General features: G+C 54.5%; 1 protein-coding gene across 3 annotated transcripts in view; it reads left to right on the top strand.

Annotated features, from left to right (window-relative positions):
• Nucleotides 1-5,934: 5,934 nt before the first annotated feature.
• Nucleotides 5,935-26,325, top strand: part of CDH5 (cadherin 5) — a 48,386-nt gene continuing 27,995 nt past the window's right edge. For all 3 annotated transcript variants that reach the window (XM_078063574.1, XM_078063575.1, XM_036115167.2), the window contains exons 1-7: nt 5,935-6,064; nt 17,767-17,985; nt 21,802-22,090; nt 22,270-22,386; nt 23,325-23,489; nt 24,346-24,533; nt 25,309-25,559. In XM_078063574.1, coding sequence (XP_077919700.1) covers nt 17,785-17,985; nt 21,802-22,090; nt 22,270-22,386; nt 23,325-23,489; nt 24,346-24,533; nt 25,309-25,559 — 1,211 coding nt within the window. In that variant the 5' untranslated portion in view covers nt 5,935-6,064; nt 17,767-17,784. The remainder of the gene's footprint in view (nt 6,065-17,766; nt 17,986-21,801; nt 22,091-22,269; nt 22,387-23,324; nt 23,490-24,345; nt 24,534-25,308; nt 25,560-26,325) is intronic.

Raw genomic sequence — 26,325 nt, 5'->3', positions numbered from 1 at the left:
GAAACATCTGCGAAAGTGCTCGGCAGATAAGGTATTGTTCTCACTGTCGGGAATTCAATTCCTGCTCAGCCAGTCCTTTCCTGGCCAAGGAGAGGCCTTAGCCCAGCTCCAGCGACTGCACCTGCGGGACAGCGAGGCTTGAGGTTCCCCAGCCTGAGTCCTCGCCTTGGCCTGACCACCGGCCGTGAGCCTGGACCGGGCAATACCCCTAAAGCTCAGGGCTCCTGGGGTCCCTGCCCAGCGTGAGGCCCCAGGTGTGCCCTGTCTGAGCAGCTCTCCACCACCCGCCCCCTCCAGCCAGTCTGCAATGCCCTCTGGCAGAAGCTTGGCGCTGCCCCACATGGGATGGCTTTTCTTTCCCAAGTAGGACTCTGTGCCTTTGACTTTGTCATTCCCTCTGCCTGGCCAGTCCTTCCTCCTGCTTGGGGAACTCCTGTCTACCCTTTCAATATCTTGGGGATCCCAACCTCTGGCAACTCCCCAAGGCCACCTCCAAGTACCCCCACCACAAGGCACATACCTCTGTCACCAACATGACCCCACCTAGTGTAGCCACCACTAATCTGACACATCAAGGGCAAGGACCCAGCCTGGGTCACCTCTGCATCCCCCATACCCAGCACAAAGCTAGGCAAAGCCTGGGCACCATTAACAGTATATTTTAATAATAAATGAGCATAAAACATTATTACACAATGACAGGTTGTCAGAAGTAGGATGATGTAAAATGAGCACTAAACCAGGAACCAGAAAACAAGGACTGGAATCCTGGCTCTGCTACTCGGGAGCTGTGTGAACTTGGGCAAATTATTCAGCCTCTCTGAGCCTTGACTCCCTCACAGGAAAAAAGGAAATATGAATAGTACTGACAATTCTCAGGGCTGTAGGGAGGAATCACCACACAAGAAAATAGGGGAGCGGCCCGCGAGGCTTTGAAACTGGACAAGTTGGGTGTAGGTGGAGTGGAAGCTTCCCAGAGGGCATGATGCTTCCCAGAATGGGAACCTGGGAAGACTGGATGGAGGGTGGGGTGCATCTGAGCTGGGCACTGAAGGGCTGGGAGGGTTTGGGCTGGCAGAGGTAGGAAACAAAGAGCAACCTCGGAGGCAGAAGCTGGAGCAGGAGGACTGGATCTAGGGTGTTCATCAAGGCTCAGCACACACAGGAGGCCTCGTTTGAGCTGGCCAGTGCCACGCCGGGCTTCTTACTTAACGCTGTGAGCTGGGCAGAGCCACAACCCCTCGCAGGGTCATCGTGAATACTGACAAGAAAGTACAGGGCCCGGGGCAGAGACAGCACACAGCTGGTGCTGACTTCATGGCACTGTTGGTGACTGCCAGACCTCCACCCCAGACTCAGAGCTTATCAAGGGTTGATCTCTTTCACTTCCCTGGGCACCCACCCTAAGCCTGGCACAGAGCTGGGCACCCAGCAGGGCGGAGAGATGGACGGATTGATTGATTCGGTGCTTCCTTGAAGCCTTCGAGAAAAGGACCCACTGTGCACTGGAATACACCGCACAACACCGGGGCACACCTGGCCCCAGGCCTTGGGTCTGCCTCCCTATGCCAGTGGTTATCGACCCATTTAGTCACTCACTCATGCATTCTTTCTTTCAATGAGCCCTGCTCTGTTCCCACCCTGGGCACCCGACGTTGAACCCAGCCCTGTCCCTGCCTGAGGAGCTCTCCCTGTTCCTTGTGGCACCCAGCTGAGGGAAAGACCCCTCCCCTGCTCCTCCTTCCTGCTCCTCTCCCCTCGTGGGCTCCCGGAGCCTACCCCACACAGACTCCCATTCTATTTCCCCTGAAGGTTGGGTGCACCCTCACCCCACCACAGCCAGGGAGCCTCCCCTAAATCCCTGGTGGGCAAAAGGGTTCTTCCTTTGCGTGTAACCAAGCAGGCTGGCCCACAAAGCCCTCTGTGCCTGTAACTCATGGGCCATGTTGCCCTCTCTCCCCTGCAGGCAGGAGCCCAGCAGCAGCCTGGTGAGTCCAACATGCTCAACTGTCCCCTCTGTCCCCACCCAACCTCCACCCAGGGCAAGTCTGACCCTCAGGTACACACACTCCTCAGCAGCTATGGTGTCTGGAGCCATTATCTGGAGAAGAGAGGAAGGAAATGAGAAATACTTCAGCAATCAGAGCAAGCTACTGACAGCATCCATGGAGTACAACCCAGGAGTTTCCTCACAGGAGAATCCTCACTGTATCCCCTGCCTATGCGTTCTGTGACACTGTGTGCGTGCTCACGGCATCCTGCGGGGCTTTGCACACAGCCCCTTGCCACTCAGTGCAGGGGTGAAGAGCCCTGTGCACCCATGCAATCCCTGTGGAAGCCACAGATCTGACCCACAGTGGGCTGACTACGGTTGCTAGCAAGCCACGGTGTCAAGTCCATGTATATGGAGCACTCGCCCTGGGCCGGGAACTCACCACAGACAGACACTCAAAGGGGACACGATCCTGATCCTGGGTGGAGGGAGGCCAGATGAGTAGGTGAGCAAGGTGGTGGGCCGTGAAGGGGGTCTTGCAGGATGCTTCAGGAGCCCAGGGAGAGAGCGGAGTGGCAGAGAGGGCAGAGGAGGGGGGTGTTCTGGGTGGACAGGGCGATGACAGAGGCTCTGCAAGCAGGCCAGAGGGCAGAGAGAAGGCAACCCCAGAGGTGGGAGAGCATGAGCAAAGACCCGGAGGTGAGAGGCTGCCTGGCTTCCTTGCCCAGCACTTGGGCCTCCAGCACCGTGGGGAAGAAGGCACAGCACTCCTGTTGATGAGCCCCTACTGTGTGCCAGCCACAGGGGGGCAAGAGAGCTTGGGGGGCGAGGACACGGCCTCCGGAAACAGGCCTGGCTCGGAAGTGCCACTCCAACCCTGACAAGCTCTGATGTAGGAAAGCACGTAACTCACAGCCTCTGTTTCCCCGTCTCGGCACAGTGGGGATAATGACAGTCCTGTCCCCCAGGGTGCTCTGAGAACTGCAACAGGAGCTCCTGAGAGAGAGCTCCACCCACTGCCCATGCACACAGGCTGTGCTCCCCGGACGTGAGCGCCCGCATGTCCTAGGCCTCAGGGAGCCACTGCCAGCCATCCTGCCTCCATCCACCTGGGCTGGGGCCCAGGAACCTGTATTTTCAACAAACCCTCCCCCAGTGATCCATCCGGAGGCAGGAGGCCTGAAGGCCACGCTTTAAGAAACACCTGCTCAGTAAATGCTTCTTGCTGAGGTCATGCATTTGTGTCACCTTCTTTGATCCTCTGGACAGCCCTGCAGAGTGTGGACAAGTAACCTATTTTACAGGTAAGGAAAGGCTCAGAGAGGTACATCGGCTGCTCCAGGTCACTCAGCAATGAGAGGCCAGGGTAGGATTTGAACCAGGTCTGTAGCTCTCCAAGGACAGCATCACAGGGCCAAGCCCCCAGGCAGCTGTGGTCCTCGCAGAGGCTAGGTAGGTGTCCCAAGGCCCCCCTGCTACACTCCCCAGCCCACCCCACCGCCCCCACGGTCGCTTCCTCCTCCACTGCTAATCAGGTCTCACAGACCATCCCGTTTCCTGCCGGCCCCCCCGGCTGCCTCCTTTGCTCCCGATGGCACTTCCTGGCCTTGTGCCCTCCCAGCACCTCCTCTGCCTGCAGAGGGGTTGGAGCAGAGGCTGGGTGGTGGCAGATATGGGGCATGAGATCCCCAGGGGCCCCAAGAGGCACTAGCCCTCCTCTTGTGGCCTGGACTACCTCTGCACGGAGACCACATCCCTGCCCCAGGGGCACAGGCCTGAATGGCCATCCCCTTGTTTACAGACCACAGGAACTGCAGGCTTCAGGGCATAGTCGACTTCCCCGTGGACTGGGAGTACAAAGGGAATTGGCAGATGGTGCCAAGACAGACCCTGTCCCCATCTGCCACCAGCGCCAAGTCCGAGACCCAGCAGGAAGTAAGGCCAGGCCCAGCCTGGCCCCGTGGGCACGTAGACCACACAGCAGGCAGTCGACATAGGCTAAGGGGGTGCGGGGCCGGGAGAATCGGGCCGAGGGACCAGAGACGGAGCGCTGGCCTGTCCTGGCTCCTCTGGGGCCTCCCTCACCCTCCGGCAGGGGAAGGCAGAGTTAAGCCTGTTGGAGAAGAAAACAAGAAAATGCTGCGCCTTTGTTTGTTCATTCCACCGAAAGTGATGGAATGTGCTGGATCCTGTGCAGAGGCCCGCCTCAGGACCGTCCTCCTTCCACAGGTCACTCTTCCCCCTCTAGCATCATTTGGACTCCCCATCTGCTGGAAGTCCCCTCAGCACAAACGTAGCTTTAAACACACACACACACACACACACACACACACACACACCCCCTTCCATTTCTTGCTCCCGTTCACTCTAAGTCTCAGGAAGGAGCTGTGATCACACACATCTCCCCCTTTCATCCCCCTTTGCTGGCCCCTCTAATCTGCCTTGTCTACTCCGTTCCATTTAACCTGCTCTGCCCACAATGGCCCATGACTTCCAGCTTCCAAATCCGCCCTCCCCTCATCCAGGCTGACCCAGCTGATACCCTGTCCTCATCCTCGCCTACTGTCCATAGCCCTGCTCTCTCCCAGCTTTCCCCCTTACCGGCTGGGCTCTCCTAGAAGATCTACAAATCTAGGAGGCTGGGGTCTCCCTCCAGGTAAGTCCATCCACTCCCAGGACCTCAGGTAAATAAGCCATAAATAAGTTCAAGGTTTCTGAACCTCATCTCTAGGCCACCTGTATCTGCCAACCTGGCATCACCACCTGGGGGTCTAAAAGCCATCTCTAACTCGACATGCCCAAAACAGAGAAATTCCTACCTTCCCTTCCCAGAAAATATTCTTCCACCCCGTTCCCCATCTCCGTACTCCTGTCCGAAGACTGTCCAGAGTGCTCCTGGGCAAGAGGCTCGCTCTCTCAGGTCTCTGTTTGCCCAGTCCTATAAAGGAACAAGTTTGGGACTTCCCAACCACTCACCCATGGGAAAACAGAGGCAACCATTCAGAGGACGGATTCCCACTGCTCATCCTGAGAGATTCCAAATCAGCTGAGCTGGAGTAGGGCCCTGGTACCTGGAGGTTACAAAAACTCCTCCTATGACTCTTAAGGTTCACAGAATCTGAGCCCCTCCTGCCCCCAGGTGCTTGGTTCGGATGGACTGATCCCACCTTCAGCTTCATTTTGACTCTTGTTGATCTCAACAGCCATGTGAGGTTGAGGCTCTGATTATCCCCATCTACAGATGAGGAAACTCAGTATCGGGCCACATGACTGGCCCCACAGTCACATCAGAAGCAGAGCTAGGGCACTTGACTCCACTAGATATTCCCACACTCAAATGCCCCCCACAAGCCCCAGCTGCTACCTTAGAGCTAGAACCCATGCCTGCCCCTACCAGGGAGAAGCCAATCTGGCCCTCCAGAGCCAAGAGCTGCTGCCTGTTTCCTATCTCCCACCCAGCCCACCCCCAAAAGCCCTGAAGCCTCCCCATCACCTGCAAAGTCTGCCCCTCTCTCAGCATGTCATGGGTCACCTCGGAAGATCTGGCTCCAGGGCCGGGCTGACCCAGGCTGGATCTCTTGCTCTGTACACCCCAGCTGGGTAAAGAAGCACCTTAAACTTAGAGTCTCAGTGCCCTGAGCTATAAAATGGGAGTGATGACACCTACCCTGAGGGTTACAAGGAGAATGAACTAAGGACCCTGGCGGGTGCCAGGCCCAGAGCCCCAGAGCTGAGGCCTGGGGTCAGGGTGTGAGTTGAGCATCCCAGGCCAGATCTAGGCCTAGCGCTCTGTGGGGGTAGCCTGGCCAGGCCAAGGCAGCCGCCCACCACAGAGCCTGCCTATCTGCAGCCAGCCCGGCCCTCACAAAGGAACAATAACAGGAAGCCATCCCAGGGGGAAGTGGGCCAGGGCCAGCTGGAAAACCTGAAGGGGCGGCAGCCAGGCCTCCCTAGTCGGCCGGGTGTGGCTCTCCTCGAGAGGCTATCGGCAGAGCTCCACAAACTCCACAGCAACTCAGCCCCAGACGGACAGTCTGACGGAACGAAGACACCTCTCAGCCCACGAGCACGGTGAGTGACAAATCTCTGCGCCCCACTCTACCCCAGACCATGCTGCGAGGGTGCTCGGCTTCCCTGGGTGTAGAGCAGTTGTTGTCGGGGTCCCAGGGAAGAGCCATTCCTTGGGGGCAGACCGGGTCTCCTCCTGGCTCAGAGCAGGGCCAGGAGAGTGTGCCTAGTGGTGGTGCCACGGGCACAAATGGGCATTCTCAGGATTGGGGGGGAAGGACTAGGCTCTCCCACATGGAGACTCTCCAACTCTGTGTGGCTTGAAGGCCCCTTGCCATGATCAGAGAGGGAAGGAGTCTGTCTGAGTTGCCAGCACAGCAGAGGTAGAGGACCGGCACCAGGCCTAGTCTCCCCTTGCGTGGTCCCAAGGCCTGACATCGTCCCTCCTGCCCAAGTTCTGTGCTGGTATTGGGAGAGGAGCCCTGGAAGGGGAGCTCTGAGCCCCAGGCCCTCTCTGTCAGCCAGTGCCCCCATTTTTAGAATAGGCAAGCTGAGGCTTGTCTCTGAGCACCTGAGGCCCTGCCTATGGATCCCTCCCCACCCTGCCTTGGACACTGCGGGGGCCAGGTTTGAGCCATGGGAGCTATAGTCAGATGCCCCGAGGTTGGGACCCCACAGCCCTCATATTTTAGGGAAGTCCCCCCAAAAGAGTTGAAGGCAGGCAGTTTAAGGTGAGATCCCCAGATCTCCCAATCCTTCCCATGTTGCTTTGGGAAAATTACTCAGCACCTCTAAACCTCCACGCTCTTCGTCTGAACAATGGAGACAGGGACTCGTTGTGTAAGCGGTTATGGGAACTGGAGGTGATAGGATAAAAGGTTCTGTCTGAAGGAGCTCATGATTCTACTACTGCCAACGAATCCATGAGTTTAGATGCGTCCTTTCTCTGTTCCTCAGGGGAGGCAACTGAGACTGGGCGAAGTAAGAGCGGGAGTGGGGATTTGAACCAGGATCGGCACCCCAAAGCCCAGACTCTTGCCAGTGCCAAGGAGTCCTTCCATGTCTCAGCTTTCTCATCTGTGAGCCAGAGGAAAGCAGTCTTTTCATGAGTCAATTAAAGGAGATGGTGTGCACACCCAGTGCTGGCACCAGGAATGGCTCACGGGAGGGGGGCCTTCAAGAAATCACAGCTGACTGTCGCCGCTACCCCAGAGCTGTGAATGTCGTAAGGTTTTTGACCCCTGAGGTCAGTGTGTCCTCCGCAGGTGGGGGGCGGGGGGGGGTGCAAGGGAGAGGATGTGGACTCAGCTCTTCCTCTGGCAAGCACTCCAGGCCAAGCTTGTTCCCTACCCCACGGACGATGCTGCTGTGTGAAGGGGACAGACAGGATCCCCCAGGAGATGAAGGGCACTCTGGGGGAGGCAGGAAGCCTGGGCAGCTCAGAGGACTTAGGGAGGCTGCCGTGGCCACAGGGATTTTTAGAGCAGGAAGTGCCAGGAGGGCTAGCGACACTGAAGGCCCCAGTTGCCAGGACCAGGGGCTCTGGCCCCCCGTCAGGTGGTGGGGAGCAGCAGAGACCAGCCCTCTTTGGACCCCAGTCTGGGGGGCAGCAGGTGATCTCCAAGGGGCCCAGCAGCTGCTAGGCCCCCCGGCAGCCCTGCCAATTCCTGCTTACCATTCTAAGGCAGTAGAGGAGGCACGCACTGGCCTCACAGGGGTTAAGCTGCCCACCCTGCAGCTTCAACCTGACCAATTGTGCTGCAAACAAGAGCCGGACATGGGGGCAGGAAACCAGAGGGGCCACACGTATTTTCTTCCCAAGTTGGCTGACTCACAGCTCTGCTGCTGCCTCGGGGACACAAGGTGAACACAGCGGCCACTCGCTCTAGAAAAATCTTGGGCTTCTCGCCTACGGGGATCCATCCCAGTTACTTCCACACCTCTCCCCACCCCCTCAGCATCCTTGAAGCTACTAAAAGAATTCCCATTTGACAGAGGGGACCGCGGATGCCAAATGCCAAGAGAGACCAAGCCGCCAGTCCCAGGTTACACAGTGAGCATGAGATGGAAGCAAAATAGGGAGTGAGGCCAGCCCTTTCAGACCCTACAGCCCCACCACACTCCATAGTGAAGCTCGGAGCGGGGAAAAGTCAGGGAGGGTTGAACCTGACAGTTTAAGCCACAGAAGCGGGCATGAGGAGCCAAATGATCCTGGAAGGAATGTTCTAAGAGACAGGTCCTGCCCTGAGGAGCTTGGCTTCTGGCTAGAGATACTAAAAAGTCCATCCTAACCCAAGTCCAAGCAGATGCTGGGTGGAAAAATACCAGAAGGCTTCCTGGAGGAGGAACACTGAGAGGTCTTAGGTCTGCTCTGACCTTCAGTCCTCTAATCTCTCTAGGGCAGGGGATGGACCAAATGGTCCCTAAACTCATTCAAGGACCTCCAGTTTGTCTGTCTTGGGACACAGTAACAGTCAGATCCGGGCAGGCACAGATACTGGGAGGAGGGGAAGCAGGGACCCCAGGGCCAGGCAGGCAGCGAATGAGATTTCCTTCTGGATAGGAACAGAGGGGTGTAGGAGGTGGGCCCAGGGCAGAACCAGGAAATGAAGTCAGGTGTGAGCTGGCCAGCCCAGCCCACAGCCATCAGGCTAGAGTGGGTGGGTACGTAAGAGTCAAGACACCTGCATACCTACTGAGCACCAACTGTATACCAGGTTTCACACCGATGATCTCATTTAATCCTCCTGACCAGCAAGGCAGCTACTGTTGCCTCCATTATAGATGAGGGAGCTGGGGTTCAGAGAGGCAAGGGATGGGCCTAAGGCCACACAGCTCTTGAGCAGCTGGGCCAGTACAAATAGGCAGGTATGTGGAGCTCATTCTGTTGCTCCCAATGACTGTCTCAGAGCCTCAGTCAAAGTCAGGAAGCCCAATGAAGACTGGAAAAGGCTCCCTGCTGGGGGTGAGGGTGTTCTCTCCTTGAAGCTTGGAGCTGCCCCCACTAGAAAACAAGGGGTAGACTGGATGATCCTAGAGCCCAGAAACCCAACACAAAATTATTTGAAATCACAAACTAGGCCTGGTGAATTGTTACTATCTACTTGTAAGATTGTACTGAAGATTGAGGGACTGAGTTCAAGTTCAACGGGAATAAATACTGTGACACTGTGATCAGTGAGGTCTACCAGGGGTATGGAAAGGGGTGAGTGACACCCTGGGAGCTCGGTCCGGCCAGGCCTACATAAAAGGTTCCTTGCACAGGGACAGGCACGTGTTCGTCAGAGGATAACCTTGTCGTCCTCAAAGAATCAAAATCCTACTGGTGGTATGTCTGATATGATGGGCCATTCAAAATGCTCTTTGGGGACAAGGAGGAGATTCTCTTGAGCTATACCAAGGATTGCATCTGCTCTGACCACCCAAGGTCTTGCCTGTGAATATGCAAATTTGTGTTTTAAATCCTGCAAGTGAGGAGGGAAGCAGTGACAAGACCAGAACTGGAGACTGAGGCAGGCTGACAGGCAGCAGTGGGGACACTGACACCTCAAGGTCCAGGGCCTTGAGTTCATGCAGCGGGATGCTGGGACCAAGTGGAGACCTAGGTCCAAAACCCGCCTGGTCAGAGACACTCAGGCCAGGAGGCAGAGGCTGTGCTAGGGGCAGGAGTCAATCAGAAGACCTCATCAAGGAGGCAGCCCGGGGCTTGAAAAGAAGTAGAGCATTCACCCAGGGGACACAGCAAGAAAGGGCATTCCACGCAGAGGCAACAGCCTGTGCAAAGAGCCTGCTGGAGAGAGGAAGAGCAATGTGCATTCCAGAAATGTCTAGCTCTCCTCATGGATGGAAGGGGCAGGGAGAGAGGGGAGAGGAAAGCCAGAGGGATGGGCAGGGGCCATGCCATGCTGGGCCCTGAAACCAGGCTCAGGAGTCAGGCTTCATCCTGCTGGGGGTGGAGAGCCAAGGAGGAATGGTCAGCAGGGGAGCAGCATGGTCAGCAAGAAGGGGCCTCAAGACAGGGAAGCGACTGGCAGAACCCCAAAGGAAGGAGATTAGGTCTGGGACCCACAAGAGCAGGTCCCTACCCTGAATTGAGCCACAAACCAAGAGAAAGCCCCAAGGGGCCAGTTAATAGCTGCCCAATCCTGCCCCCCAACACACCCCATGCCAAGGCTCCTAGGGTCTCACCCTTCATCCTCCCAGTATCTCACAGCTGCCAAGGCCCAGTGGTAAATGCTGGGGATCAAGTGGACAATGTGGGAGTCTGGGGATCACTGGCTCCAATCTCTGTCCCAGACTGAGAAGCTCAAGATGGTGGGGTGGGAAAGCAGTGAGGAGAGCCACGCAGGGCCACACAAGGAGCGGGGGCTCCAGCACTTGCCCTTCCCACAGGCACAGCCCCCACATGTTCTGGGCTTTTCCTCCCAAAGCCCAGCCCTTAATCCCTGACCCAGGGCCTCTGGGCTAGAGTCCAGAGCCCGTGGGAGGTTGGGCTGGGACTGATCGTCCTGCCCGCCCTCTGAGGCTTTGCCTGGAGCTGGGTTCAGCTGCCAGATCTTGTCCCAGCTGGTGGGGGTGTACTGCGTGGGAGCAGAGAGGGCAGATGAGTGGGGACAGGGGTGTGTACTGTGTACTTATGTAGACACCGTTGATGGTGTTGTGTGTCCATGTGGTGTGAGGATGTCATGTGTGTATCCCTGACCTGCAAGCTTCTTCTACCCCACCCCAAAGGGCCCTCCAACCTGCCTGATAACACCTTCAGGCCTAGACTCAGCCCCTGAAACCTCAGGCTTGAGCAGGGCTCTGGTCAGGTCAAGGAGCAGGGGTCTGCTGGTACTGGGGGCAGGACTAGCCCAGGGGCACCCGCCAGGCCACTCCGTTGAGGGGCTCCCAGCTGGGTCCAGGCTTCCTAGGGTCTATTTTTTTTTTTTTTTTTAAAGATTTTATTTATTTATTTGAGAGAGAGAGAGAGAATGAGAGAGAGAGAGCATGAGAGGGAGGAGGGTCAGAGGGAGAAGCAGACTCCCTGCCGAGCAGGGAGCCTGATGCGGGACTCGATCCCGGGACTCCAGGATCATGACCTGAGCCGAAGGCAGTCGCTTAACCAACTGAGCCACCCAGGCGCCCTTCCTAGGGTCTATTTAGCTACAAAAGGAGCAGCTCCAGCTCTTCCCTTCCCCTCCCTTTGTCTCCGTGTCCCCCGAGTCTTTTTTAAACTCACAGAGCTGAGTAGACTTCATAGCACCTTCGAGACCAAACCCCAGTGACAGATGGGGGCAACAAACAGAAAGGGACCAAAGGGATGTTTGCCTGATAGCCCACAGTAAGTCAGAGAGAAGGAAGACTCCCTCCTGGACTGAGACCCTCAAACCAATCTGGGGTCTGCTGGCCCCCTCCTCCAGGTTCCTGCTCTCCTCCATCAGCACACCTCACAATTTAAAACTAGATATTGTTTATCAAACGGTTAGTATCCTAACGTGGGGGTACAGCCTGTGTTTGTTCCCCACATGTAGTTCGGCGCCTGGCACACAGCAGGTGCTCAATAAGTGTTTGCTGAGTGGCTATATAAGCCCAGGGCTCTAGAGAAGGCTTCCAGAAGTGGGGATATGTGACTAAATCCAGGCAGTGGAGAGAGAATGCCAAGTGCAGAGGCCGGGAGGCTGTGACCTGGTGGGTGTTAACATCCTGCAGGCTGGGGCTGCTGCCAGAAGCCCACCAAGCACCCCGGGACCCAGACAGTAACTGGAGGGGAGCAGACAGAGGCACAGGCTCCCACACTTGGCTCCACCTTCAGAGCCACCCCTCAGTCCTCAGGCTCAGCCCAGCCATCTCCATCAGTGGTCCCACCCGCCATGGACGAAGAATTGGACCTGAGAGCTTTCTAAGGCCCCGACCTCCCATCCGGGCAGAGGTGAGCCCCGCTGTCCCCCAGATTCTCTGAGGCTCCTCTGCCCCTTCTCCTGGTTCCATGCCCACTCACCTTAGACCACACACTCTGTCTTCTCGTTCGGGGCCCCCCAGACCTTCCCAGACTGACTGAGGGCAGAGAGAGCCCACCCTCATCCAGGAGTGCATTTGGAGCTGCCCCCAAAAGCCACTAACAGGGCTCCAGGGATGGAGCCCCATCACAAATCCTGCATGACAGGGACACGGGCAGGCACCTGGCCTCTGCATGGAGCTGCCAAGCAGGTCCCCGTGCCCCTCCAGGCTGTTGTCAGGCAAATTCCCGGGGCTGCTCAGCTGGGACTTTCTGAGCATAGAAATCACTTCCAAACTCCTCAGACCCTCTGCTTGTCCGTCATACCCCAATCCACCTGGCAGCATTCCAATAGCTCCCAAACTTGGTGAAGGGAAACCGCTCATAGGAAGGTAAAGAGCTAAAGTAAGCCTGACCCCAGCTGCGGCTCTGACCACATCTCCAGAGGTGCGGCCAAGGGCAATTCTGCTTCCAGCTGTGTGCTCTCCATCAGCAGTAGGAGGAGAAACAACTGTCTGACAAAACCCTTTCTCTTGGCCCCCATTTTGGAGGCCAAATTTCTAACACAAAAGGCAAAAGACCCAAATAAATGTGGCTTTTCAGATGGAAAAGTCCCTCAGGCCCCTCTCAGTTTGGGTGTGGAAGGAGCCCAGGATTCAGAAAAAGAGCTGGGTGAGGGTTCTAGACCTCCCACTTCTGAGTTGTTTGTCTTTGTGCCTCAGTTTCTCCCTCTGGGAAGTGGAGGCGGTAATTCCTATAGCCTGGGGATAATATGAAAACCAACTGAGACAGCATCTATGAAAGCTAAGCATGGAGGATAGCTGTTTATTATCATTACATGTGAGTGTCTCCAAAGAGTCGGACAGAGGGCAACACAGTGGGGAGTGCAGTATTTGGGGTGAAAGGCAGCCTCATTTCAAATCCTGGCTCCATCTCTTGCCACCCTATGACCCGGGATGACTCATTCCACCTGTCTGAGCCTCACCTGCACAGGGGGATTACTGCCAACTACCTTGTAGTCTGCAAGGTTTAAATGAGATACCACACAGCACCGAGGACATGCTCAGGGCTGTCAACCCCATTCCACCGCCCCAGGCAAGAAGGGGCTGGCTTGAGAGGGCACTCCAGGGTAAGCATGCGGATGGACATGGGATTATATGATCCTCATCTCCAAAGGCCTGCCCCCTCGCTCACTGCTCACTGACAAGGAGCTGAGCACACACAACTCTCCCCCTGCCACACTGGTGACACACCAGTGATGTGGGGTGACCGTGGGCGCCAGGGCCAATCCTGTGTGTCAAGGGATTTCTCTCCAGGGCCCACAGCAGGGCCTCTACTGGACAGAGACTAGAATCCAAGGGGCTTTTCTGCATGTCCAGAGAACACTGTGTGTGTGGAGCCAGCCAAAACCCACCAAGGAGTTAATGTCCCCTGTGAGCCATGTGGCCAAAGCCTGTGACTGGTGGCCTCTGCTTTACTTAAGTCCAGCTTGGTTATTCATTTGGATGATGGCAGCTGTTGGCCCTGAGACCACTAGCCCATCCACGCAGGCCCCAGCCAAGAGAAAGCCATGCTCCTGTCTGCTGTATCAGACAGGGTCCCAGCAGGAAACAGAAGTTACCTGGGGCGGGGGGGGGTCAAACGCAGGGTCTCTATGAAGGAAGTACTACAGAGCTGTGAGCGTGTTAAGGGAACAAACGGGCTGTTGAGGCATACAGAAACCAGCAACAGTGGGAAGCTGTAAGCACCCCAGGGCTGAAGGCACAAAGAGGAGGCGTATTTCCAGAACCCAGTAAGGGACAGAACCGGCGGGCGCTGCCTAACAGGAGCTGCCAGCATGGACAGACGCAGCCACAGCGAGAGATGCAAACCAGAACAGAGAGCAACGGGGAAGAAATAGCCCCCACTTCTCCCCTCCCATCCTCAGAGCTCCTGCTGGAGCCCCTGGTAGCCCAACACTAGGAGTCAGGCCCAGGGTCAGACCCCCTGACACAGAGCAGAGCACAGGGACGGTGCAGGAGGCGCAGACCTGGCAGGGTGGGGACCCACAAATCCCCAGCCTGATGACTGGGTGTCAAGGAATAAAATGGTAAATCGACTACTCAGTGAAGCAGAACCAGTGTCAGAGAGGATTTGTCCACGTTTGGTTTCATTGTTAGTTACTGTTTTTCACAAATACTTTTGGATTCAGGCCTGAAACCAACGCTGAGAGGTAGATGCTAGTGTTCCCATTGCACAGATGGTGAAACCAAGGCTCCAGGAGGTAAAGCGTCTTGTGCACAGTCATGCAGTGACAAAGCAGTGCAGCTGAGGTACAGGAAGACCACAGAGCCCGCGACCATCACCCCACGCCGCCTGAGCCCAAAGAGGAAAGATTTATGTGTGGCTTGTGGCTGGCCTTGGGGAGTAGGGAAGACACAGATGGGGCATGATGTTCTCCAGGAAGGAGAGGGTGCTGTGATTTGAGCCTGCAGCTGGGCCTGGGCATCAACCCTGGGACCAGGCCCAAGCTTGTGCTGCAATGGGGGATGCCCTGGGAGAGGCCACGATGAGGGGCCAGCCCAGGGTTCCTTTTCATCTCTCACCCCACCATCCCCTGCCCCAGCAGGTCCTGGTCACTCCACCTCAGAAGCATACTCCAGGGCCCTCCCTTCCTAACTCCAATCTGGGTGACAGTGACCGCCACCCCCGGGTCTCCCCTCTCCCGGCCTATCTCCTCAGTGCAGCTGCGACCTCTGCAAATCAGACCACATCGCTCTCCCACCCTTTTAAGGAAGAGCTCTCTCCCCAGGCTGCCCTACAAGGCCCCATGCAACCCAATGGTACCCATTTCCAATGGCTGAGCCAACAAACTACCCCAAACACGGTGACTCAAAACAACACAATTTATTTCCTTTTCATCTTACAGTTCTGGAGGGCTGAGGTCTGACAGGGGTTTCAGTGGGCTAAAAATCAGGGCTGCGTTCCTCTGGAGATCTAGGGGAGAATCTATTTCATAGCCTTTTCTGGCTTCAAGAGGCCGCCCACATTCCTTGGCCCGTGGCCGCACATCACACCAATTTCTGTCTCCACTGTCACATCTCCTTTTACCTAATTTTGACTCTCTTGCCTTCATCTTTTAAGGACACTGTATTACATTATGCATAACATGGTGCACATAATCCAGGACCGCCTCCCTATATCAAGATCCTTAACTTCATCATATCTGCTCAAAGTCCTTTTGCCATAGAAAATAACATATACATAGGTTCCAGGGATTCAGACATGGACATCTTTGGGGGGGCTGTCACTCAGCCTGCCACACTGACCTGGTCACCTCTTCCTGTCTCTCACCCCTTGTTGCTCATTTCTACCTGACCTGGGGACTTCTTTTGTTTCTTCAAGCACACCAACCAGTTTTCTACCGCAGGGCCTTTGCATGTGCTGATCCTTCTGCCTGGAATGCCCTTCCCCTGGTATTCCTAAGACTAACACTCAGATGCTGGCTGAAGTGTCATCTCTCTGAGAGGCCTCCCCTGACCTCAGAGTCTTAGTCAGCCACCCCCTCTCTCTGTTGCACCCCCCAATGTATCACTAGCTGGTGTTTTCCATATTTGCTTATTTTCCTGGTGTTCCCACTATAGTGTGCAGTCCCTGAGTACAGGCCCCATGTGCCCTGCTCACTGTTGTACCCCAGTGCCCATTACAGAACCCACATATAGTAGGCACTCAATACCCATTTGGCTCAGTGCCTGGGTTCTCACTCCATCCTGTCTAAAGGCCTGAGGACTCTCTCTCCTTGTTTCTCAGTTTCACTTCTGTTTGTTCTACTTTTTCATTTTTGAGTCACTTCTCACTTGAGAGGAAGAAAGAACCAAAACTCAAAGTTCCTTTGTAGGCAAAAAAGGAAATGACCCGCCAGGCCTGGGCCCGGCAAAGCTGGGGCAGGGACATGCTGGCCACCTCCCCTGAGTCAGAACCAGCTTCCTGGCCAGCACGCCCAACCTTCCCAAGTCTTTGTTCACTGCCTTCCTCCCACCTAAAATGGCTACCCTCTCCATGTCCTACCTCAGTGGAGACCAAGCCTCCTCCAGTTCCACCACCTCACAAATGAGGAAACTGAGACCCAGAACCTCTCCCCAGGCACACAGCACATGCATTCTGGGGCATGCTCCAGCACTCTCTCCCACCCAACCCTGGGAGCCTGCTTCCTCCTGGGCCAGCAGCAGGGATTACAGGGTAGGGGCCTCAGATGCTAAGGTCAGCAGACCCAGAGGCCAGGCTAGCCCAGCGCAGACATACTGGGCCCTCACTGAGGACAGCATGGCGCCAGCGTCTCAGAGGAAATGTTACTAGAGTTTACAAACCTCTGGTAATGTTCAGAATCCAGACTCTCCCTCGGGCCAAGGTGGGGGACAACCTGGGTGGCGGCCTCCCATCCAGCATCCAGTGAGTGGTCCTTCCAAGCAGGAGCCCTGGTTCCCACTCCCACCAACCTGCCCTCTGCCCCTGAACTTACCCAGGAGCCACAGAACAGTGGCACAGGGGCCCAGCATGAGTAGACTAATGGGGTGAATGTTGGGAGAGCACAGTAATAGCCAAAGTCACAGCCTTCACCCACCATAGGGCAGTGGGGAAAAATCCCCCTTCCTAGAATTCAGGATGAAGCCAGGCTCTGATTTGTGGGTGACCCACGATTCAGGTCCAGGCTGATTCCCTGTCCCAAGGGCTGCCTTTCAGGGCCTGCAAGCACACTGGGCCCTGCGCTTGATGCCTGCTTTCATATTCTTCTGTCTCCATCTTGAAATTCTTAATACTTTTTGAACAAAGGGTCCCACGCTTCCATTTTGCACTGGGCCCCACAAATTATGAAGCCAGTCCTGTGAGCCCAGCCCCTCACTCCCCTGCCCTCCCCCACTCCTGCTCTTGCGACAGTTTCTAAACTGATCACCAGCTGTGAGCTCTGGGCCTGGTGAGGGCCTGACCCTCTGGGTTAAGACATTGGGGTTTCCTAAGAGCTTTCTGAAGACAGCATCAAAGCAACACGGCCACAGGGGCTCTCGTGCTGGCGGGGGGCATGTTTGTTCATAGGCGTCTTGAAGTCCCACCCCGCAGCAGCTGCTAGGACAAGAGAGGGCAGTGGGAAAAAACAAGAACTTCGGGGCCAGGCAGACTTGGTTCAAGCCTGGCTCTGGGGCTCACTGTCTAGGCGACCTCGGGAATGTTAACTAAACCCCTCTGTTCTTCGGCTTATTGGTCACGTGAGGGTTATAATTATATCCACTTCGAGAGTAACTAGGAAAATTAAATGAGATGACACCCATAAAGTGCTGGGAACGGTGTCAGGCTTGTAATAAGTACTTGATAAGTGATAGCTGCTGAGGTCAGACACCAAGGCTCTATTCCCAGCCCCACCACCCACTCCAGTGTGGACTTAACCTCTCGTGCGTAAAAGGAGGGTTACAGGGGCGCCCATGGCACCAGGCTTTGGGAGCTACCGTCAGCATGAGCATCACCCTCTCCTCCAGGAAACCTTCCCTCCAGCCCTCCTGAGGGTTCCACGGTCGCCTGCGCTCGCTTCCACACCAGCACATGTGACACTTGAGGAGGAGGTGTTTCTGTGTCTGCCTCCCTCTCCCAGACCGGGAGCGATTTGGGGGCAGGAACGGCATCTGGTTCTGCTGGTATCAGCAGAGAGGAAAGGACAACAGAGTGAACACATGAGGGAACTTCCGTCGGCAGCAGGGAGTTGCTCACGCGCCAGAGTAGTGACAGCCACGCCTTGGTGGGGTCTCCTCTCTCTCCCCAGATCGGTGCCTCTCAGAAGATGCAGGTGCTCATGCTGCTGCTCGCCTCGGCGGGCACCTGCCTGGGCCTGCTGGTGGCAACTGCGGCGGACACCAGCCCTGCCCGACCGGACTCCCCCGGTCTGCTGCCCACCCACCGGCGCCAGAAGAGAGACTGGATTTGGAACCAGATGCACATTGATGAAGAGAAAAACACCTCGCTGCCCCATTATGTGGGCAAGGTAAGGCTCGGGCCCTGGAGCAGGCGTGGCGGCCGCAGCGGGCGGCCCACAGTGATGGTGGTGGTGGGACCACTGGTGACACATTCCGTCCTGGCTGTCAGGGTGGGGCCGATGGCTGTGAAGGTAATGGTGGTAGAGCGGATAGAGCTGGTAGAAATGGTCATGACGCTGAAGGGAAAGGCGGTGATGGGGACAGCAGACGGAAGCTGACGCCACAGCAGCTGGGGGTGGGGCCGGCCGGGGAATGTCCACTCGCAGCCTGCCCACAACCAGCTAGCTGACTGTGCCCACGGGCTCCTCTGGCTCCCTAGAATGGTTGGGAAATTTCAATGCCTCAGGATGGCCACTCAGAGAGAAAGATGCTTGACCAGGGTCACATGGTGAGACCCAGACAGAGCCTGAAGAGAACCTAGCCCTAGGAAAGCACAGGGTTCCCGACTTCCAACACAAATGTGAACTCTGCATCATAGAGGAAAATGTCATCAACCCACCTACATCTTTCCCAATGGGATAACTGTGCCATGAATCAGCCACTGATGAGAATGGCCAGCCCCGAGGAAAATCTGCAGGGTGAGTAAGGAAGAGCCAGCAGAAAGCGGAAGCCACCTGCATCATGCGCAGCCCTGACACGGTAACCTTCAGAGGGCTCTCCTCTCCCAAGGGTCTTCAAGCAGCAGGAAGAGCGTCAGGCCTGCCATCATCTGCTAAGAGCGTTCACTTGGCACCTGGCATGGAGCCACGCACGGGACAGAGAAGCCACATGCAGTCCCCACCCTGGGAAGGAACAGGGCGCCTGGGAGAGGCATGGATGAGGCTCCAAGGATCGCCTCCTGGCTCCCAAAGACATAATCTGAGGGAAGGAAATCCCTGTTTATCAAGGCCACTGTCCGGAGCCTTTGTTTACAGACTGGTTGGACAATGGGAGTGAGCTCTGAGCAGCCTTCTGAATCCACAAATACGGGTCAGCATGGCTTTCAGCATTAAGATGTTATATCCAAATACAGTGATAATTTAAAAAAGGGGGGGCTCCCAGAAACCCATAATCTCAGTCTGATTATGAGAAAAATATCAGATAAACTCCAGTAGAGAAGCATCCTACAAAATACCTGATCAGTACTCATCAAAAACACTGAAAGTCTGAGAAACTGTCATAGTCATGAGGAGCCCAAAGTGATGACTAGATGTAATGGGGTGTCCTGGATGGGCTCCTAGAGCAGAGAGAGGACATGAAGCAAAAACTGAGGGCATCTGTATGAACAATGGACCCCAGTTACTACAAATGTATCAGTATCGGCCCACTAATGATAACAAAGGTACCATACTAACATAAAATGTTGATAATCATGGAAATTGGGAGCAGGATGCATGACAACTCTGTACTATCTTCTCGATTTTTCTATAAATCTAAAACTATTCTAAAAAATTAAATGTTGGAGGAAAGGAGCTTTTTAGTATATGTGCCGCCGAAGTGAGCACAAGGGACGGAGCTTATACTCAAATGGAATCTTATGCAGAATTCCAATAAAATAGGTCAAAGCTCAGTCAGTCCCCATCACTACCCCTGCCCTTGTGGGTCCTAACACACACCGCCCCGCAGAACCAAGTTTGGAACTACCAACGAACCCTAAGCAACTCACACAGAGTCCCAGACTGTCCCTTCTCCTTGAATCCCCACTGTTCCCCCCAAGCCACAGGTTGCAGAGCTGGGGCATTTGCTTCTTGCCTCCTGACCCACTGTTCGTCATATGTCCTGGCCCCTGGGTCTTGGGACCCCCTCATGAACCCGCCTGGCCCCAGCACACCGAGGCCCTGCTCCACCCAAAGCAGAGGGTCCTCACTTCCAGTCCCCACTTCCACACCTTGCAGAGTCTTCTCCAAGTTCTGTCATCTGGCTTCCCACCCCACCACCCCTCACCCCAGTGCTGCTCTCACCAAGGGCTCCAGGGTCTGCACTGCTGCTCAACCCTAGGGATGTCTTCCAGACTCATGGGATTTGACCACACCCTTCTTGACGCTCCCCCTCCTGTCTTGAGACCCACTCTTTCTCGGTTCTCCTCATCAGACACCTTCACTCAGGCTCTTGCTCCCTGGACCCTTACATATTGCCCTTCCTCAGAGTCTCAGCCCTGAGAGCAGGAATAGGGTCTGGCTTACCTCTGTGCTTCCAGTGTGCTGCTTGGCACCTTATAGGCATCCGATTTATATACTTTTAATTGAATTGAACTATATTTTTTTAACATTCTAACCATCTATGGGAGTACCACTTTACATGCATGAAATAGGATTCTCTTATATTCCTAAGTGTCTCTGTTTCTAAGATTCTATAAATGAAACGTTTAGCACTTCTAACCTAATATCTTTTAACATATGGATCCACCATGAATAATAACAGGTATTTATTGAAAGCCTGTGTAAGTTGCTTTACGTACATTAGCTTTCAAATCTTTTTCTAAATCTTGTTCCTGGGGCACCTGGGTGGCTCAGTCAGTTAAGCATCTGCCTTTAGCTCAGGTCATGGTCTCAGGGTCCTGGGATCAAGCCCCGCGGTGGGCTCCCTGCTTGGCCGGCAGTCTGCTTCTCCCTCTGACCCTCCCCTATCTCATGCTCTCTGTCTCTCTCATTCTCTCTCAAATTAATTAATTAATTAAATATTTTTAAAATTTGTTTTAAAAAATGAATAAATCTTGATCCTTAGGGCACTAATAGTGTATGTTACAAACAAAAAGTATTCTTATTGCAATGGGAAATCCTGAGTTAAAGCTCATTAGAGTTTTTTTCTATAGGGCTATGCATTGTAAATCTCCAAGAAGAGAACATTTTATGTACCATTCCAAAACTAAATTGACGGAACCAGTAGTGTGCTGATAAATGTTTGACAACTGGTTCTCCAGGAGAAAAAGTCCTGATTCATAGCATTTGTTCATTTCCATGCGGAAATACTTTCACCATGTCTGTTTCAAGCTCCCAACTTGATGGCACTGAAGGCAGAGTTGTGAAAAGATACATATTAACACCGCACTGTGTGGTATTTCCATCATTCAACATATACATAACCTCAAGAACATAGTAAAATATAGTACAATCATGAGGAAGCAATGAATTTTGAGTAGGCTACCTTTGTTTTTAATAGGATTCATTTAATTGATACATTGATATAACTGGATTTTTAATAATGGCTGTGCTTAACAAGCAGCTCACAAACATTCCTAAAAATGTAAGTTGGCTGGCCGGTGCAAGCCATCTCCCAGCTCAATGGGCCCGAATTTTCGTGTGGAACAACAAAAGACACCAGTGTTTCCTGGAACTGACTTTCAAAAGTGCCGTCGTTCTGCCTGTTAGAGCAGCCCATCAGAAGCGATATTATCTCCACTTTACAGATGAGGTTACCACAACTCAGAGAGCTTAAGAGCTGAAGCGACTAGTAAGGGGCAAAATACCCCTTGCCTTCCATTGGCACCAAGTATACTCTTTCACCCAAAAATCTTTTTGTAAGCACCTGCGACGTTCCAAGCACTGCTCTAGGCCTACGAGGGCAGCGTGCTGGGCAAGTCCCACAAATGTGGTGTTCGCAGGGACCTGGCTGAGAACAACGCGTGCTAATGACCAGTCAGAGACGCTTGTGAAAGATGCAGGTGCCACACTTAGGATCCCTGGCCAGCACCACACACGTGTCCACACACGTGCACAAACATGCAGGTGTGCACGCACACACCACTACCTACATACACTTGTACACTCACATGTGTGCGTGCACAACGACATGCACACACAGCCACCTCTGCCCATCCTCAGCTCACGGCGCCTCTTCTTTCCTAGATCAAATCGAGCGTGAACCGCAAGAACGCCAAGTATGTGCTCAAAGGAGACTCTGTGGGCAAGGTCTTCCGGGTCAGGGAGGACACAGGCGACGTGTATGCCTTTGAGAGGCTGGACAGGGAGAAGATCCCGGAGTACCACCTTACTGCCCTTGTGGTAGACAAGAATACCAACCAGAACCTAGAGTCTCCGTCCAGCTTCACCATCAAAGTTCACGACGTGAACGACAACTGGCCTGTGTTCACGCACCGGCTGTTCAACGCCTCCGTGCCAGAGATGTCGGCCGTGGGTATGTGCCAGCACTCTGCCCCCGTGCAGGCTCCTCAGACCACCACGCAGCCTTTTCTCCCCCCCAGGGCCTGGGGGAGCTGGGTTAAGGGAACAGCCTGGGCCCCACCTGTCCTCATCTGGAATGGGGCAAGGGGCCAGCAGTCCCAAGGCAGTAACCCCCGGATTCTCTTTCCTCAGGGACCTCCGTCATCCGTGTGACAGCAGTCGATGCAGATGACCCTACTGTGGCAGACCACGCCTCTGTCATGTACCAAATCCTGAAGGGAGAAGAATATTTTGCTATTGATGGTTCCGGTCTGTGTTACTAACGCTCCGGGGCAGGCCCTGGCTTGGAGCAGGGTAGGGGTGGATATTCCATGTGCAGCAGCTGAGCAAAGTCTAGTCTGACAGGTGTCACCTATCACCCAACCACACTATCCTATGGAAACGGTTGCTTCTACCCATTAGGACAAGGTGGCTGATGAGGGGAGAAGGAAGCAGACAGCTGCCAAAACACGGACTCAGTCCAGGAAATAAACCAGGACCCAAGCTGTGACACAAGAAGCAGAAGAGAATGCTGGTTAGCAGCTCTGGGTGTAGAGTAGGACCGATCCAGTTTCCAAACCCACTCCTGCTACTCACTCCCTCCAAAGACCTTAGGCAAGTCAACTAACCTCTGCGAGCCTTAGTTACCTCATCCTGAAGATGGGAAAACGTGTATCCATTTTGCATGGCAGCTGTGAAGCTTAAATGAAATAAAATATAGAGAATACACGGCCCATAGTAAGTATCCACTCAGTGTAACTTTAAAAACCGTAAGGACCGAGTTTGGGGAGCAAGAGAGAAGTCCAGGTGGTCAGGCCTGGGCACACTGTCTTTCAGAAGGATGGCAAGTACAACAAAGCACAGAGACCACCCCAACCGATGACGTGCCTAGGCAGGCCATCACTAATCCATCATAGCTTTCCACGCTAAGCCTAGCCGTGGCCTCACACTCTTTCTCAACACCACGCCCCACACAGCTAGGACCAATATTGGACCAAACTGTTTGGGCAGCTTTGGTCCAGCAGAGCAGGGTATGAAGCAGGGGCGGGGGGTGGGGGTGGTTGGCCAGCAGTTCTCAGCCCTGGCTGCACAGTGGAATCACCTGGGGAGCTTTTAAGTCAGGGAGTGCTCTCCGGATAGGGCCCAGGCACCGGTATTTTCCAAAAGCCCTCCAAGTAACATGCCTGCTGCTGGCACACTTTTTGCAGGACTCATTTTCACGACAACCAAAACCTTGGACCGAGAGGTGCAGGCCAAGTATGAAATCGTGGTGGAAGCGCGAGATGCCCAGGGCCTCCGTGGGGAGTCAGGCACAGCTACGGTGCTGATCACTCTGCAGGACATCAATGACAATTTCCCCATCTTTACCCAGCGTGAGCTTTTCCCCCAGGGTCCTGGGGAGGACGGGGGTTGGGAGAATCCAGATTCAGTGACCTGGGGGATCTTGTGGAGAAGCCCAGTGTCCCTCTGTTCCTTGACCCCAGGGTGGGTGCAAGGCCCAGGAAAGTCATTTTGGTGCAGGCAGAGGTTCTGCTCCCCATCCCTGCACACGTCCCCAAGGCTGTCCAAATGCCACCTGCCACAGTGCCCTCACAGGCCACAGGGAAATCATGCTCCCTGCTGTGTGCCACCACCGTACCCTGAATCCCACTACCAGAGAGGAATAGTTTCACCCAGTTTCTACGGGCTCAGAAAAATCCAGGCCCTAGCTAGAAAATCCCTGTGAGCTGGTGAACAGGGGTATGGCAAAGTTCCATATCCAGAGCTGAGGCTGGGCCCTGAGCCCACCCACAGACTAATTCTCTCCCCACAAAAAGTGTCTGACAAGAGCTTTTCCCATGCCTTGGTTAGGGCTGGGGAGGAAAGTCAGACGGTTCATCATTTATACCCTCCAGTGCTGAGGTGTAATTCAGAGGCTCAGCCACCCCAAGGACAGCCTGAAGTGACAGAAGCTAGCTAAAGGTAGAACTTGTCTCTCTTGTCAAATGATAGGTCCCCTAGCAGAGTACCTAGCATGCAGTAGGTGCTCAATTACTATTTGTTAAATGGATGGATGGATAGAAGGACAGATAGAGCAGAACCTCTTTGCCTTGGGACCCCAAATTCCAGAGGTTGTATTACTATTATTATTATTTTATTGTGCCCATTTCCTGTATAAAAATGTATTAGGATAATATAAGGGTCTATCTCATTAACCCAATGCCCTTGGGGGCACCCTATTTGCATCAGCCAAGTACACATTTGCCGTGCCTGAAGACATCCGCGTGGGCAGCTCCCTGGGCTCTCTGTTCGTTGAGGACCCAGACGAGCCCCAGAACCGGATGACCAAGTACAGCATCGTGCAGGGTGAATACAGGGACACCTTCACCATCGAGACGGACCCCAACCACAATGAGGGCATCATCAAGCCCATGAAGGTTTGTAGGCATGCAGCGATGACATCAGATGTGGGGTTTGGGGCTCCCCGCATTCCCAGGACGCATCCAGGGGCTACCGCAAGGTCAGAGGCCATCAAAGGTGTCCATTCTGGGTCAGCTCAGAGCTAGCCTTGCGCTCTTAGAGCTTGTGACCCCGGAGGTGGGAAAGGGGAGCCAGGAGAGAAGGGTCAGTGCCTTAGGCTGGGTTACCCCAGAGGCAGACCTTAAGGCAAGGATTTGGGTGTAAATCATTTACTTGGGAAGTGACGCCCCAGGAGCAGTGCCACATAAAGGGAAGAACACAGGCTCCCTAACTATCAGGTTATCACTGCGGGCAAGGGGGGCACAGTCCCACTGGGGACATCTGAGGAATGGTGTGGAACAGGCCTCAGAGTTGCAGGAGCTGAGCAGGAGGGAGCTGTGGGATTGGCTGAGGGCTCCAGGGGGCTTTCACTCTTGCACTTTCTGGCCTGCCCTGGGCACCCGCGTCACGGAGAGCCCCAGTAGTGTCCTCAACACTTAGAACAGGGCCAGTCACAGAGCTAGGGTTGGGAGGCAGCCCTGAGGCTGCTGAGATGCAGTGGGAGGGGGCAGCCGAAGACAGCCAGCGAGCCCCAGCCACTCTCCCCTTCCCTCCTCTTGATGACCCTGGAAACACCACTTCTCTGGGCCACAGCTCCCCCTCCCATCTGTAAAACTTGTGGGGTTGCTGTGAAGATCACATGTCACGTGCTTGGCTCAGAGCAGGTACTCGCCATACTTGTCCCTTCCACAGCCCCTGGACTACGAATACATTCAGCAATACACCTTCACCATAGAGGCCACAGACCCCACCATCAACCTCCACTACCTGAGCAGCGTCTCCATCCGAAAAACCGCCCGTGTCATCATCAACGTCACAGATGTGGACGAGCCCCCCAACTTCAAGCAGTCCTTCTACCACTTCCAGCTGCGGGAGAACCAGAAGAAACCTCTGATTGGCTCAGTGCTGGCCACAGACCCTGACGCAGCTCGGCGGAGCATTGGGTAAGGGGGTAGAGGGCGTAAGGGTGGTGATGACCATGACGATCCCAGCATTGAGGTTCTTAACACTTGCTGGACTGACACCAGGACTCAAATGGGGAAAATGGCTTCTCCTGGCACATACATGGGACATGGCAGAGGCAGGACTAGAAGCCCAAGCTCTTCCACTGACGCGAGGGGCCAGGTGGGATCCTGTCTTGCCCAGGCACCCCACCCAGCATGGTCCTGGCCATTAGAACTGTCCAGGGCTGCTCTACCTTACAGTGGCTCCCACAGGTCCATCTAGGGAGATTGGATGGCCAAGAGGGTAACCAACTGAGGACACACGAGAAACCCCTCCACTAAATATGTTTTACTAAATTTGCCTTCCCAAAACCACAAAAGGAAAAAGTGTTCATTTCACAGTGAAACAACACAAAGATCGACAAAGAAAACATCAATAAACCCCACTCATGCTCATGGTTTGAGGTGGTCCTGTCACACCTTTTCTTCATGACTACACAAACATCTATGTACATTCATGGGGGATTTGTTGTGTCTGTCTGTCTGTTCGGGGGTTTTGATTGTTTTTAAAATGTTTTGGATCACACCACGCCCATTTTATCACCACCTGTTCTATCTCCACTAGACTCCTTGCCCCTACCCTCTGGGACCAAAAATATACATCTAACTCATACATTCTAGAGCCATGTAGCAGTTGATTTTAATCCAATCTCATTTTATTCCAGAGGGGTAGCCAATTGTGCTAGCACCATTTATTAAATAAGTC

The sequence above is a fragment of the Halichoerus grypus genome, chromosome 15, assembly GCF_964656455.1.
Source record: "Halichoerus grypus chromosome 15, mHalGry1.hap1.1, whole genome shotgun sequence".
NCBI lineage: Eukaryota > Metazoa > Chordata > Mammalia > Carnivora > Phocidae > Halichoerus > Halichoerus grypus.
Note: the sequence above shows the minus strand (reverse complement) of the source record. Positions and strands in the feature narration are given on the sequence as shown.